Source organism: Sinocyclocheilus grahami, unplaced genomic scaffold (genome assembly GCF_001515645.1).
Source record: "Sinocyclocheilus grahami isolate Dianchi unplaced genomic scaffold, SAMN03320097.WGS_v1.1 scaffold585.1, whole genome shotgun sequence".
In the NCBI taxonomy this organism is placed as follows: Eukaryota; Metazoa; Chordata; class Actinopteri; order Cypriniformes; family Cyprinidae; genus Sinocyclocheilus; species Sinocyclocheilus grahami.
In genome coordinates this window covers 123,347-134,682 of record NW_015505764.1, presented here as the reverse complement: position 1 = coordinate 134,682, position 11,336 = coordinate 123,347, and the positions used below count along the sequence as shown (strand labels likewise).

Below are 11,336 nucleotides of genomic sequence, written 5' to 3'. Positions count from 1 at the left end.
ATTTCACAAAAATGACAAATTGCTTTATGGTAGCAACAAATGCACATGTACAGCTACCCACTGTAGTTACAACAGTATTATTCACAACAGTAAATTCCAAGTACTTCACTGTAAGGGGCTCCAAAGTCGCAAAAATCCACAAAACTACATACAGTTGCTTTAAACTTTTGTATGACAGGGTGATGCATGTTGAGGCCAAATTTAACAATCGTCTTGCAGGAATCTCCATGTCGAAGAGAGGCCTCTTTCATCAGTAAACTCGAGAAATGATTGTTCATACTGTTGAGTGATGGATACTATACATCACACCTACAGAACATCAATCAGACAGAATGTTTGAGTTTGACATGCTGCTCTAAATGCCACAGTGTGAGATAATAATGCTGTGCGGCTTCTGCACAGGAGCTGACAAGCGAGAGAGACAGCAAGGACCCTTAAACACGAAATGAGTGTCAGAGATATCAGCACCTTTTTCTATTTTTATCTTTTCAGAACATTGTGGATGCTTTGTATGGACTTTTAAAGGTTACTTTGCTTCAAACTGTAGATTATATACCACAAATATAGTGTATATTGCATTTTACGTTAACATTTTTAGGTCATGGTACCATGACAGTCAGCATCTAGTTTTGTTGCTATCAGCAATAACCATAATGTTTTGACGCACACACAACAGGAAATCTGAGATCAGATGGGTCCTTTGACACTGTAGCAAGCTGTGAGTCTTGCATATCAGTTAAATGGTTGCAGGATTAGTCATTTTCCCACCTCGTCAAACTACACCAATCTGAAGAGGCTCTTGTGGGGTTGATGGCAGGGAGTAAAAATAGTAACAAATGCTATTTATAAGACACAGGAACAGACACAGGGAGGGAAACAGCAGCCTTTATCAGAAGATCTTACAGATAACTCTCTTAATCCAGTTTTAATTTGGCTTCTATTTTTTTGACAGCTCGCTGGATGAGATGCATTGCCTGAGCAGGAAGCCCAGGTCATATCTGCTGAACTCCTACAATGATTTTCAGGAGACTGATGAGATTGCCAGAGAATCATATGAGGCCACCTGGTTAGACCTACTGATGGAGACAAGACCCGAATACAAGTATGCATTTCTGTTTTCTATGTGTTGTATTTGCAGATATTAAGTGGCTTTAAAGGAATACTTCACCCCAAAATTAAAAATGTTAATATTTACTTGCTCTTTTGCTGTTCACAAGTTATATAATAGTTACACAAGCTATACAATAGTTACACAAGCTATAGCGCACAAGTTGAATGGACTTTTATGGTGCTTTGAAGGTCCGTGTACGTTGCGTTCATTCGTTTTTTGACTGAAAACAGAAACATGAGAAAACGACACCATTGCCTACACAGAAGTAAGCCCTGTCTAGGCACTGCCACAGTCCGGTTTGTGTCAAGCCATTTGTTAGACTGGTTGTTTGATGAGAGAGATGAACTGTAATTGCAATAAACACTTTAACTAGGCTATAGCAGCAGAGGACTATTATTCTGTTGCACGGACCTGAAGAAGACATGATGACGGCACCATTTGATCTTTGCTTGACCAATCAGCAGAAAAGGGGTGTTTCATTCAAGCGTAAAAATAAAACGAAAAATCCAGGCAAATTCTTGTTTTTGTTTTTTTTCTTATGCTCACCAAGAATGCATTCATTTTATGAAAAGTACTGTAAAAACAGTAATATTATGAAAATGTACTAATGTGAACCATTTTCTATTTTAATATAAAAAGTAATTTATTCCTGTGACAACAAACTGGATTTTCATCATTACGCCATTCTTCAGTGCCACATGATCCTTCAGAAATCATTCTAATATGCTGATTAGATGCTCAAGAAACATTTCTTTTTTTTTTTTTTTTGAGGATTATTTGATAAATAGACAGTTCAAAAGAGCATTTTTAATTATAAATGTTCAAAAGAACAATATTTAATATTATAAATGTCTCTGCTGTCACTTTAAACTATTTTATGCATCCTTACTGAATAAAAGCATTCATTTCTTTATGTAATTTGCTTTTTACTAACTTTTACAAGTCCCGCTTCACAGGATGACACTTGTTGAAAAGGACTCAATGAGAAAGGAGAGCTATGAAAGCAAGCAAGTGGTTCATTTCTCAGTGAGATGTTTCCTAAACCAAACAATTCACATGGGGAGAGATGGGGAGCCACTGCAGGAATATTGTTTACCTTACAGAAACACTCTTCCAATACCAATATTTGTGCCCAGAGATGTCACACAGCCTGACATTATCCGTGAGCCCTCTCCCTCCAGAACAAAATCCACCATGGACTCTGAGACTAGTTTAAATGGAGTTTGCCTTCAGAAGAGAGAGGTCTCGTCCATCACCGAACATAAGCCAATGGTAATCCAACCCAGGAGTCCAAACTTCAGAGTGTCCAGCCTCATCTCTCCACCACGAGACACACTCAGCTTCCAGCGAAGAGAATGATGAGCTGATGAAAGCTGTCTGCCATCATTGACACGGATACAGTGACAAGTATGGTGGGTGACCTCACTCATACTTAAATACCAAAGCCTTCAAGAGCCCCATATGCTCACAATTTGTTTTCAGCTGAGACTACCAGCGAAACCTTATCAAAGGAAAATGCTGTGCTTCAAGTATTTATTTACAATAAATGCCACTTGGTGTGTTAACACAATAACATTATTCATTTTCTAAATGTGCCTTAAGTGTCCAAATCCTTGCAAAACAAAATAAATGGGGAAATAGGAAATATTTAGTAATGGTCTTAAACCTGAATATTCTAAAAACAATCATCATCTGTTCAAAACAGCTAGTTCTTGGAAATAAATCTTTTAAATAAACACTTTCAAACTGTAATAAATTCTTTCTTGTCAGAAAACATTTATTACACATAATTTTTATGTTTGTGGTACATGTTAGTTAAATGAATAATTTGCCTAATAAAGTTCATCAGTAATGCAACAAATATGAAATCATCCGTTTCTTCTGCTTTCTACATGATCGATTGAACTGAAAGAAAAGAAAAATAGAGCTGAGAAGCACAAAAATTTTGCCAAAGAAAATATACACTTTCATGTTCTGGCGTGATTGTCAAAGACTCAAGGCTCAAGTGGTTTCACAAAAAAGTTTGGCATCATAAATAGTTGATAAATAAATCACGGGGATACCTTGGATAAGCAAAGGAAAACATTTAAGGAAGAAAATTCTTCTTGTTTTATATAGAGATCTACACTCGTCAAGGTCTGCTGGAGTTTGGCGATGCCCCTTTTAGCGTCTCTTCTGCCCTCTTGTGTTTCTGCAGGGTGACCTGGAGCTGCCAGTACCTGAGATACAGCCACATCAAATTCCCATTCTTTCGCTTATCCATGTTCAGTAAATCTGCACAGTGTCTGTCTTTCTTAAAAATGTCCCTGAGATCTTCTTCAAGGTTCAGCTCGGCACCCACCGGGTCTTTAGCCACCTTCAACAGAAGATTCTTCTCCATCTCCAGACGATGTTCCCGTGGCAACAGGATGCTGCAGAAAGCTTCCTGCCTCTCCACCAGCTTCACCTCCAGTTCCTGTAGCAGAGCCTGAGCCCTGCGCTGCCAGTCCTCCTCTCGCTGCAGGGCTTTCCGCAGCGCCACCCTGGCCACTCCAGACTGCAGCAGACGGTTCTTCTCCTCCTCCAGATCCTGGCGTTCCTGCTGAAGCTGCTTCCGTTCCTCCATAAGCTGCTGACTCTGAGAGATCAGGGCTTTCTTGTAGCCCTGAACGCGCTGGCGTTCCTTTTCAAGCTCCACCTCCAGGTGTGCTGCTGTCCGCCGGTTTTCCGTCAGCGTCTGACTGTACTTCAGCTCCAGGTCTCTGGTAATGGCTGTCATGTCGCTGTCGTACTTGTTCTTCACATCTTGGATCTGACTCTGTGATTCTCGAGTCCATATCCAACCTATCCAAAATACACCCACCGATATCTTAAGTGTTAAATCTCTTTGGAAAGAGAGACCAAATCAATTTAAGGAGAACATTACTTTTGACATATACGTTAAAGCAAAATAATACCACATAAATTGCTTTCAATCTATTACAAATTATGTAATGAAATCATATATTTATTTATTAACCTTTTTGTTAATTAAAATGGTTAATTAAAATGTTACCTAAAACTATTCTTTTTTTATTAAGCTGAAATAAAAATATATAAAAATAAAATAGGCTGAAGTACTAAAATTACTAAAACTAATAATAAATTAAAACTAAATAGAAATATAAAAAACTAATTAAAAAAAGCAAAAGCAGATAAAATTACAAAAATTAAAACGGAAAATGATAAAAAAAAAACTAACTCAAAATATTGATAAATAATACAGTAGTATATAAATAATAATATTACATTAACAAAATGAAATACTATATAATACTAAAATAACTATATTTATCAACACAACCTACATACAATACACATAAATCAACACTAAAAAGCAATCGTAGTTCTAATAATTTGTAGCAGATTTAGAGCATTTTTAGATTAAAATTAGGATGTTTATTGAGCACTCATTAAGATGAGGAGCTGATTATATAAAGGAGCTGTTGATCTATTTCTCAACATGTATACTTAAGTGAACGTGGGAATGAAAATGTTATTACATGAATGAATTTATTATAATGATTGTTTGTGCAACCCCCCCCCTAAAAACCCAGATTTAATTGAACCTATAAAGCATTTTATCTAGTATAATATAGTACACACTCATTCAAGACATTTGTGATGGTGTATGAGCCTTGAGTTGTAAAAGTATGTAAAACACTAACGAAATGCTGCCAGCCCGATCATGGGCACCAGCAGGGCATAATTCCATCTGCCCCCGTCATCTCCTCCAGCGGGCTCTGGTCTAATATTCCATCTAGGAGGATTGTTCAGGTTGTTCATGGAGAAACCCTGATAAAACAGTGAAAGAATGTACTTAATGGGCTGAGGATGAAGATCTCTTTTCAAGTTCAGTAAGGTGCTGTTTTGTCACAGTGTGTCACTGCACACATGAAGTCCTCAGTGTCCACAGCTTGTTAGTTTGCTAGAGAAATGAAGTCTAGAGAAGAGCTAAATATTAGACTATATAGACTTTACCTGTTAGTGATGTCTTAATTATTTAATGTATGTTTAAATAAATCTGTTACAAAACAAGTTATGACAGCCACTATGTAAATGAATATATTTTAACAACAAACAGAAATGTTATCATTTAGAAGTTAATTTAAAAACTACATTATGTGCAATTTACATGTTTGCATACAATTTATTTTTAAAGTTGAGTGCTGATTATTATATTTAAAAATAAATAGTAATGAAATTTAAGTTTGGAAAATTGTAATTATAATTGAATTTAATTAATGAAAGAGCAATTTGTTCATTAACCACTGTTTAATTAAAAAAAAAGCTATGTTATGTTTAGTTTTTCCCTCTGCTGTACCGAAACCATGTTTCACCATGAATCATGTTTGTGTACAGTTACACCCCTACTATCTATCTATCTATCTGTCTGTCTGTCTGTCTGTCTGTCTATCTATCTAAATGTCATGACATCAGCGACCTGCAACACAACACTGCTAACGCTGCAACCCTGCAAAAGATGATGAATGTATTTCTCCAGAAGGTGCATTTAAACTGAAACACACTTATTTAACAACTTCTAGATTATATAGATTTGTTATCATTTGACTGTTTTGTTTCTTAGCTTACCTTGAACAATCTAAAGTCTTCTGTATGAGTTCCTTCCGGACAGCTTGCCTTGGACGATTATGCAATGCCATTAAAAACACCCAACAGTCCATTTATCATTTTATAGGGGAGCTTGTACGTTTATTATTAGAATATACATAGTAAATACATCGTATACAATTAGAAGTAGTCTTTAAATTAATTGGTCTTTAAAGTACTTATTATTAAGTGGTCATATAGATAAATCTTTATTTACACAAACTATAGAAATGCAGTTGTTTTGAGTTTTGAACACCCCTAAACTATAGTGACACATTGGTATAGTCCTGAGAGCGGCTCATTTAGATTCTACGTTCTAGCAAATGCGCAGGAGTTGCGCAGACTGATGGGCAGAAGAGGTCGGAGTTCCTTTGAATTACAGTGAGATCTCTTAGTTATGCGTAATAAAGCTCTTTGATAATTTTTTTAAAAAATGACTATTTTTGAATATGCACTATAGTAATACCATGTTTTTATATGGATTTCTACAATGGTGTGCATAAATGATCATCAGTTAAAATAAGAATGTTGTTTTGATATTAAACAGGATAAAGGTAACATGGTTTACACTGTCATGTGACTTTGATACCCACTGATCATCTGCCAGTCTGCTTCACATTGGGGTCCCGTTCATCCTATTTTTTTTTTTAAATTACTTTTAACTTTCATTTCAGAATCAGAATCAGAATTTCAACCCTTTTCTGGCTTTAACCATGAAACCCTCCACAATAGGTGTATGATAATGACTTAAGATAGCATTGATCTTCTAATTAGCCATGTTAACTCTTATTATTCACAATATGGTACAGTATCACATTGCATATTTTTAAATCAATTAATTTATCTTGTATCATTTTATATAGTATTGTGGACAATAGCCTCTCTATCTATCTCTATCACTCATCTTTCAACTACAATATTACAAGAACCGAGCCAAGGACTGTTATAAACCACTAAAACAAGGGTATAAAAAATGATGACTGATCTATTAAAATGCTAACTGAAGCATAATCACAAAATAGTTAATGAATATGAAACTCTGATTTTTATTTCACAAAAGTCTTTATTTTACAGCAGTTACATGTTAAACCAATAAGGGCGTTTCCTGTTGCGTTCTATTATTCTCTTGTCCTTATCTGCTTCAGAGGGATTTTCATTTTCATACAAAACAACAGACTCTACAGCAGGAGCATTGAGAGGTCCGCCGTCCATGATGGAGATTTGCTTTCGTATCATTGCCGTCTCCTTCCTGACCTTTTCAAAGCAGAATCCACACAGAGTATGCTTTAGTTTCATGTTGCCACACTCTGGACACGGCTCAATGTTGTACTGGAAAAGAAAAGAAATATAAAAGAAGGATAAACTGCTGTTTACTACAGCACAGTATAACATTGAAAGTTATTTTAACATTTCAGAATCAGAATCAGAATTTCAACCCTTTTCTGGCTTTAACCATGAAACCCTCCACAATAGGTGTATGATAATGACTTAAGATAGCATTGATCTTCTAATTAGCCATGTTAACTCTTATTATTCACAATATGGTACAGTATCACATTGCATATTTTAAAATTTTTAAATCAATTAATTTATCTTGTATCATTTTATATAGTATTGTGGACAATAGCCTCTCTATCTATCTCTATCACTCATCTTTCAACTACAACATTACAAGAACCGAGCCAAGGACTGTTATAAACCACTAAAACAAGGGTATAAAAAATGATGACTGATCTATTAAAATGCTAACTGAAGCATAATCACAAAATAGTTAATGAATATGAAACTCTGATTTTTATTTCCCAAAAGTCTTTATTTTACAGCAGTTACATGTTAAACCAATAAGGGCGTTTCCTGTTGCGTTCTATTGACGCTGCAGAGAACGTCCGAGAAACTGAAGTAAACCCGATAATAACATTATGTGTGGTGTTTTATGTCCGTTTAATTTAACACGTAACGTTACAGACTTAACATCCTCACGGCCACCGCTCTAAAAGACCTACTGCGCCTGCGCATGCTTCTGCACCCGTGCATTCTGGGATTTGTAGTACAGCGTTATAAAAGAAATTCTGCTTCATTCTGAGCGGGTGAGGGCAATATATGTTCAAAATATTCACGCTGCAGAGAACGTCCGAGAAACTGAAGTAAACCCGATAATAACATTATGTGCGGTGTTTTATGTCCGTTTAATTTAACACGTAACGTTACAGACCTAACATCCTCACGGCCACCGCTCTAAAAGACCTACTGCGCCTGCGCATGCTTCTGCACCCGTGCATTCTGGGATTTGTAGTACAGCGTTATAAAAGAAATTCTGCTTCATTCTGAGCGGGTGAGGGCAATATATGTTCAAAATATTAAAGAGCAAACCAATAAATGTTTTATATTATTACATGGTTTTAATTAGTGGGGGTAAAATAAAAAGAGTTCAGCTCCAACCCTGAAAAAAACACTCACCTACCTATAGCCTTAGTAATCCTGAAGACATTGATTAGCTTGTTCAGGTGTGTTTGATTAGGGTTGGAGTTGAACTCTGCAGGACTGCGGCTCTCTAGGACCGAACTTGCCTACCTCTGGTCTGGTCTTTGCATTATTTATAAAACTTTATAGTTTTAGCATGTGCTTATTATGAGCTTTGTGAACTGTGTCTATATAGCAAGTCACTTTAACTTATCCTTATTTCTTTTTCACAGCTTCGAATGGTGTTGTTCTGGCTACGGAAAAGAAGCAGAAATCTATACTGTATGATGAGCAAAGTGTTCACAAAGTAGAGCCCATAACCAAACACATCGGTATGGTCTACAGTGGCATGGGTCCAGACTACAGGTATGGATTTGGAGCCTACATGAATAAACGCTATATAATAATGATTCCTAATATAAAGAACATGTGCAAGGCTGTCTTGTAAAAATAAAAAAAAAAGTGTAGTTGACATTCAAAACTATAGTTTTAATGTTTTTAAAGGGGTCATATGATGTTGCTAAAAAGATCATTATTTTGTGTATTTGGTGTAATGAAATGTATTTATATGGTTTAAAGTTAAAAAAACACATTATTTTCCACATACTGTACATTATTGTTTCTCCTCTATGCCCTGCCTTTTTGAAACGTGTCGATTTTTACAAAGCTCATCGGTCTGAAAAGCGAGGTGTGCTCTGATTGGCCAGCTATCCAGTGTGTTGTGATTGGCCGAATATCTAAAGCATGTGACGGAAATGTTATGCTCCTTACCATATTGTGAGGCCATGTCCCGGCCGGAGCGAAGAGACAAAAACATTAAAACCCATTATAAATGAGGCATTTGTTGCATCCAGTGGGGACATAATTACGGATTATAATGACTTATACTGTCTTTTTACGCGTTGCGTTGCATCGTGCCGTGTAAACATAAAACACTGTCTGCATTTGTGATCGGAGAAATGACAAACAACAAGTGCTACTCTACGGCCCTAAACTCGCGTTTGAATCATCAGTGGCAACGAAAAACACAGCGGCCTAGCGTGAGCAGAAACCCCGGCTTAGCGTGTTAGAGTGAGCTGAGGCGGGCTGGACTCCGCTTTGTCCATGGTGAAAGTTGACAGCGAAAGCACACAGCGTCTTCAGGACATGGCGGCGGCAACAACAATACTACAGCGAGAATAAAAGTTACGCCTTCTTTCTTTGCGTGAACATTTGGGAGGCGTTATGCAAATCTTCCCAGATCGTGATGTAGGTATGTGGGGGCGTGTTAGAGCGAGCCATTTTAGGTAGGCGTGGTTAACTCTGAACTTTTATAAAGAATATCTCTTTGGTTTTGAGACTTTAGTGTTTGCAACTTTACAGATCTTCTTTATGTACCAAGAGCTTGTGTGACTTGACTTGTAACACTCCAAAGAGAAAGGAAAAATTGAAATCGCATCATATGATCCCTTTAAATATTTAATGGAACCCAAAAATGAAAATGTACGCACCCCGAGGTCATTCAAGATGTAAATGAGTTTGTTTCTTCATTAGAACTTCTTTTTGAATTTCTCCAAATCCATTCCAATGAAGAAACAAACTGATCTGCATCTTGAGGCCATTTTCATTGGAAAAAAAACAACAACTATTCTAATGTCTGATTTTTCATATCGTCGTGCTTATAATAGAAAGGTAGGATTATATGGCAAAGATGCTCAATAAGAGTTTTGTTGTAACGTGTTTTAATCATGTCTGCAGGGTTCTGGTGCGAAGGGCACGAAAGCTGGCTCAGCAGTACTACCTGGTCTATCAGGAGCCGATTCCTACAGGCCAGCTTGTTCAGAGGGTGGCTTCTGTTATGCAGGAGTACACACAATCAGGGTATGTGTGATGTCTTCATTGCACAATTAACCACTGTTACAATTGTTCTGGAAGTTGCCCTACAAACTGCTGTTTTGCCAAATTAAAGAGAGTATGCATCTACCAGAGTGACAATGGCATAACTTGCAGATTTTGTGTGTTTGTGTTATTGTTTTGACACAGAGGTGTTCGGCCATTTGGCGTGTCACTCCTGATTGCTGGCTGGGATGAAGACCGTCCGTACCTTTTCCAGTCTGACCCCTCGGTATGCTATTCACTTTGGTATTATTTTATTAGTGTAATCTGTAAATTTGAACTGAAAAATAATTGTCTCTTAAAATTTAAGCTCTTTATAATGCACTGTATTAGAAAAATAAGATTGACTTTTATCTGTTTAAGGGAGCATACTTTGCATGGAAAGCCACGGCGATGGGGAAGAACTATGTGAATGGGAAAACATTCCTTGAAAAAAGGTATAAAATGTAATAACTGAAAGCATAAGACCCTTTTAGTCTTCCTAAACATACAACATCTCATTTGTTTCATTTTCCTGTTTTAGATACAACGAGGATCTGGAACTGGAAGATGCGATTCACACTGCTATTCTGACTCTTAAGGTAATGATTTACAACCCAGCCGCATTTGCTAAAGGTCTTTTAATTGCAATTATGTATTAGATACCATTATTATTTGCATACAAGATCCAAGATTAACTTTTGTCCTAAGCTAAAATATTTGGTAGCTGTGAAACTATCTGTTACATTATTAAAAATAATTTCCCTATAGCAATTAAATCTCTTTATCTAACTGCTTTTCATTGTGCATTTGTGACAAACGAGCTAGAGTCAATATCTCACTGAAACTGTAACTGTCACAAAGCGTGGTGTTTTATTTACTTGCCAAAGCCTCAAATTGACTTGCTGAATGTTTATTTTAGACCCCGTTTGCATGAGATTAAAATGTCAAACATCAGTGTTAACTAAGACTACATTTGTTACAGGAAAGCTTTGAAGGTCAAATGACTGAGGACAACATTGAGGTGGGAATCTGCAATGAAGCAGGATTTAGGCGACTGACCCCAGCGGAGGTGAAAGACTATCTAGCCGCCATTGCTTAAAATCATCTTTCCGAGTTGTCGATTGAGCACTGATTGTCTTGTCTTCATTAGTACAACTTCATTAGTACTTCATGAGTTTGAGCAATGTAAAGGCATGGAAATAAGTGAAAGTTGTATTGTTTATATTTTGCTGTTCTTTCTTATTAAAGGAACAAATAAACAAGTCTTTAGAAAGCCTGT

At 36.6% G+C, this 11,336-nt stretch overlaps 3 protein-coding genes across 4 annotated transcripts; 2 read left to right on the top strand and 1 right to left on the bottom strand.

Annotated features, from left to right (window-relative positions):
* Positions 1 to 749: 749 nt before the first annotated feature.
* LOC107556967 (telethonin-like) lies at positions 750 to 2,845 on the top strand. Of its 2 annotated transcripts, XM_016240240.1 has the most exons (3): positions 750 to 829; positions 953 to 1,102; positions 2,068 to 2,845. In XM_016240240.1, the coding sequence occupies exons 2-3, from the start codon at positions 966 to 968 to the stop codon at positions 2,468 to 2,470; spliced, it is 540 nt and encodes a 179-aa protein (XP_016095726.1). In that variant the 5' UTR covers positions 750 to 829; positions 953 to 965; the 3' UTR covers positions 2,471 to 2,845. The 2 variants fall into 2 exon arrangements, with proteins under 2 accessions (XP_016095726.1, XP_016095725.1); XM_016240239.1 differs by lacking the exon at positions 750 to 829 and having other exon boundaries at positions 856 to 1,102.
* Positions 2,846 to 2,863: 18 nt separating this feature from the next.
* LOC107556965 (coiled-coil domain-containing protein 127-like) lies at positions 2,864 to 5,774 on the bottom strand. The gene is made up of 3 exons (XM_016240235.1): positions 5,723 to 5,774; positions 4,798 to 4,924; positions 2,864 to 3,934 (listed from the first exon to the last, which is right to left on the bottom strand). The coding sequence occupies exons 2-3, from the start codon at positions 4,913 to 4,915 to the stop codon at positions 3,243 to 3,245; spliced, it is 810 nt and encodes a 269-aa protein (XP_016095721.1). The 5' UTR covers positions 4,916 to 4,924; positions 5,723 to 5,774; the 3' UTR covers positions 2,864 to 3,242.
* Positions 5,775 to 6,137: 363 nt separating this feature from the next.
* On the top strand, positions 6,138 to 11,318 carry LOC107556948 (proteasome subunit alpha type-2-like). The gene is made up of 7 exons (XM_016240218.1): positions 6,138 to 6,141; positions 8,434 to 8,566; positions 9,938 to 10,060; positions 10,223 to 10,304; positions 10,439 to 10,512; positions 10,599 to 10,656; positions 11,040 to 11,318. Exons 1-7 carry the CDS (start codon positions 6,138 to 6,140, stop codon positions 11,154 to 11,156), a joined length of 591 nt encoding a protein of 196 aa, XP_016095704.1. The 3' UTR covers positions 11,157 to 11,318.
* Positions 11,319 to 11,336: the final 18 nt, after the last annotated feature.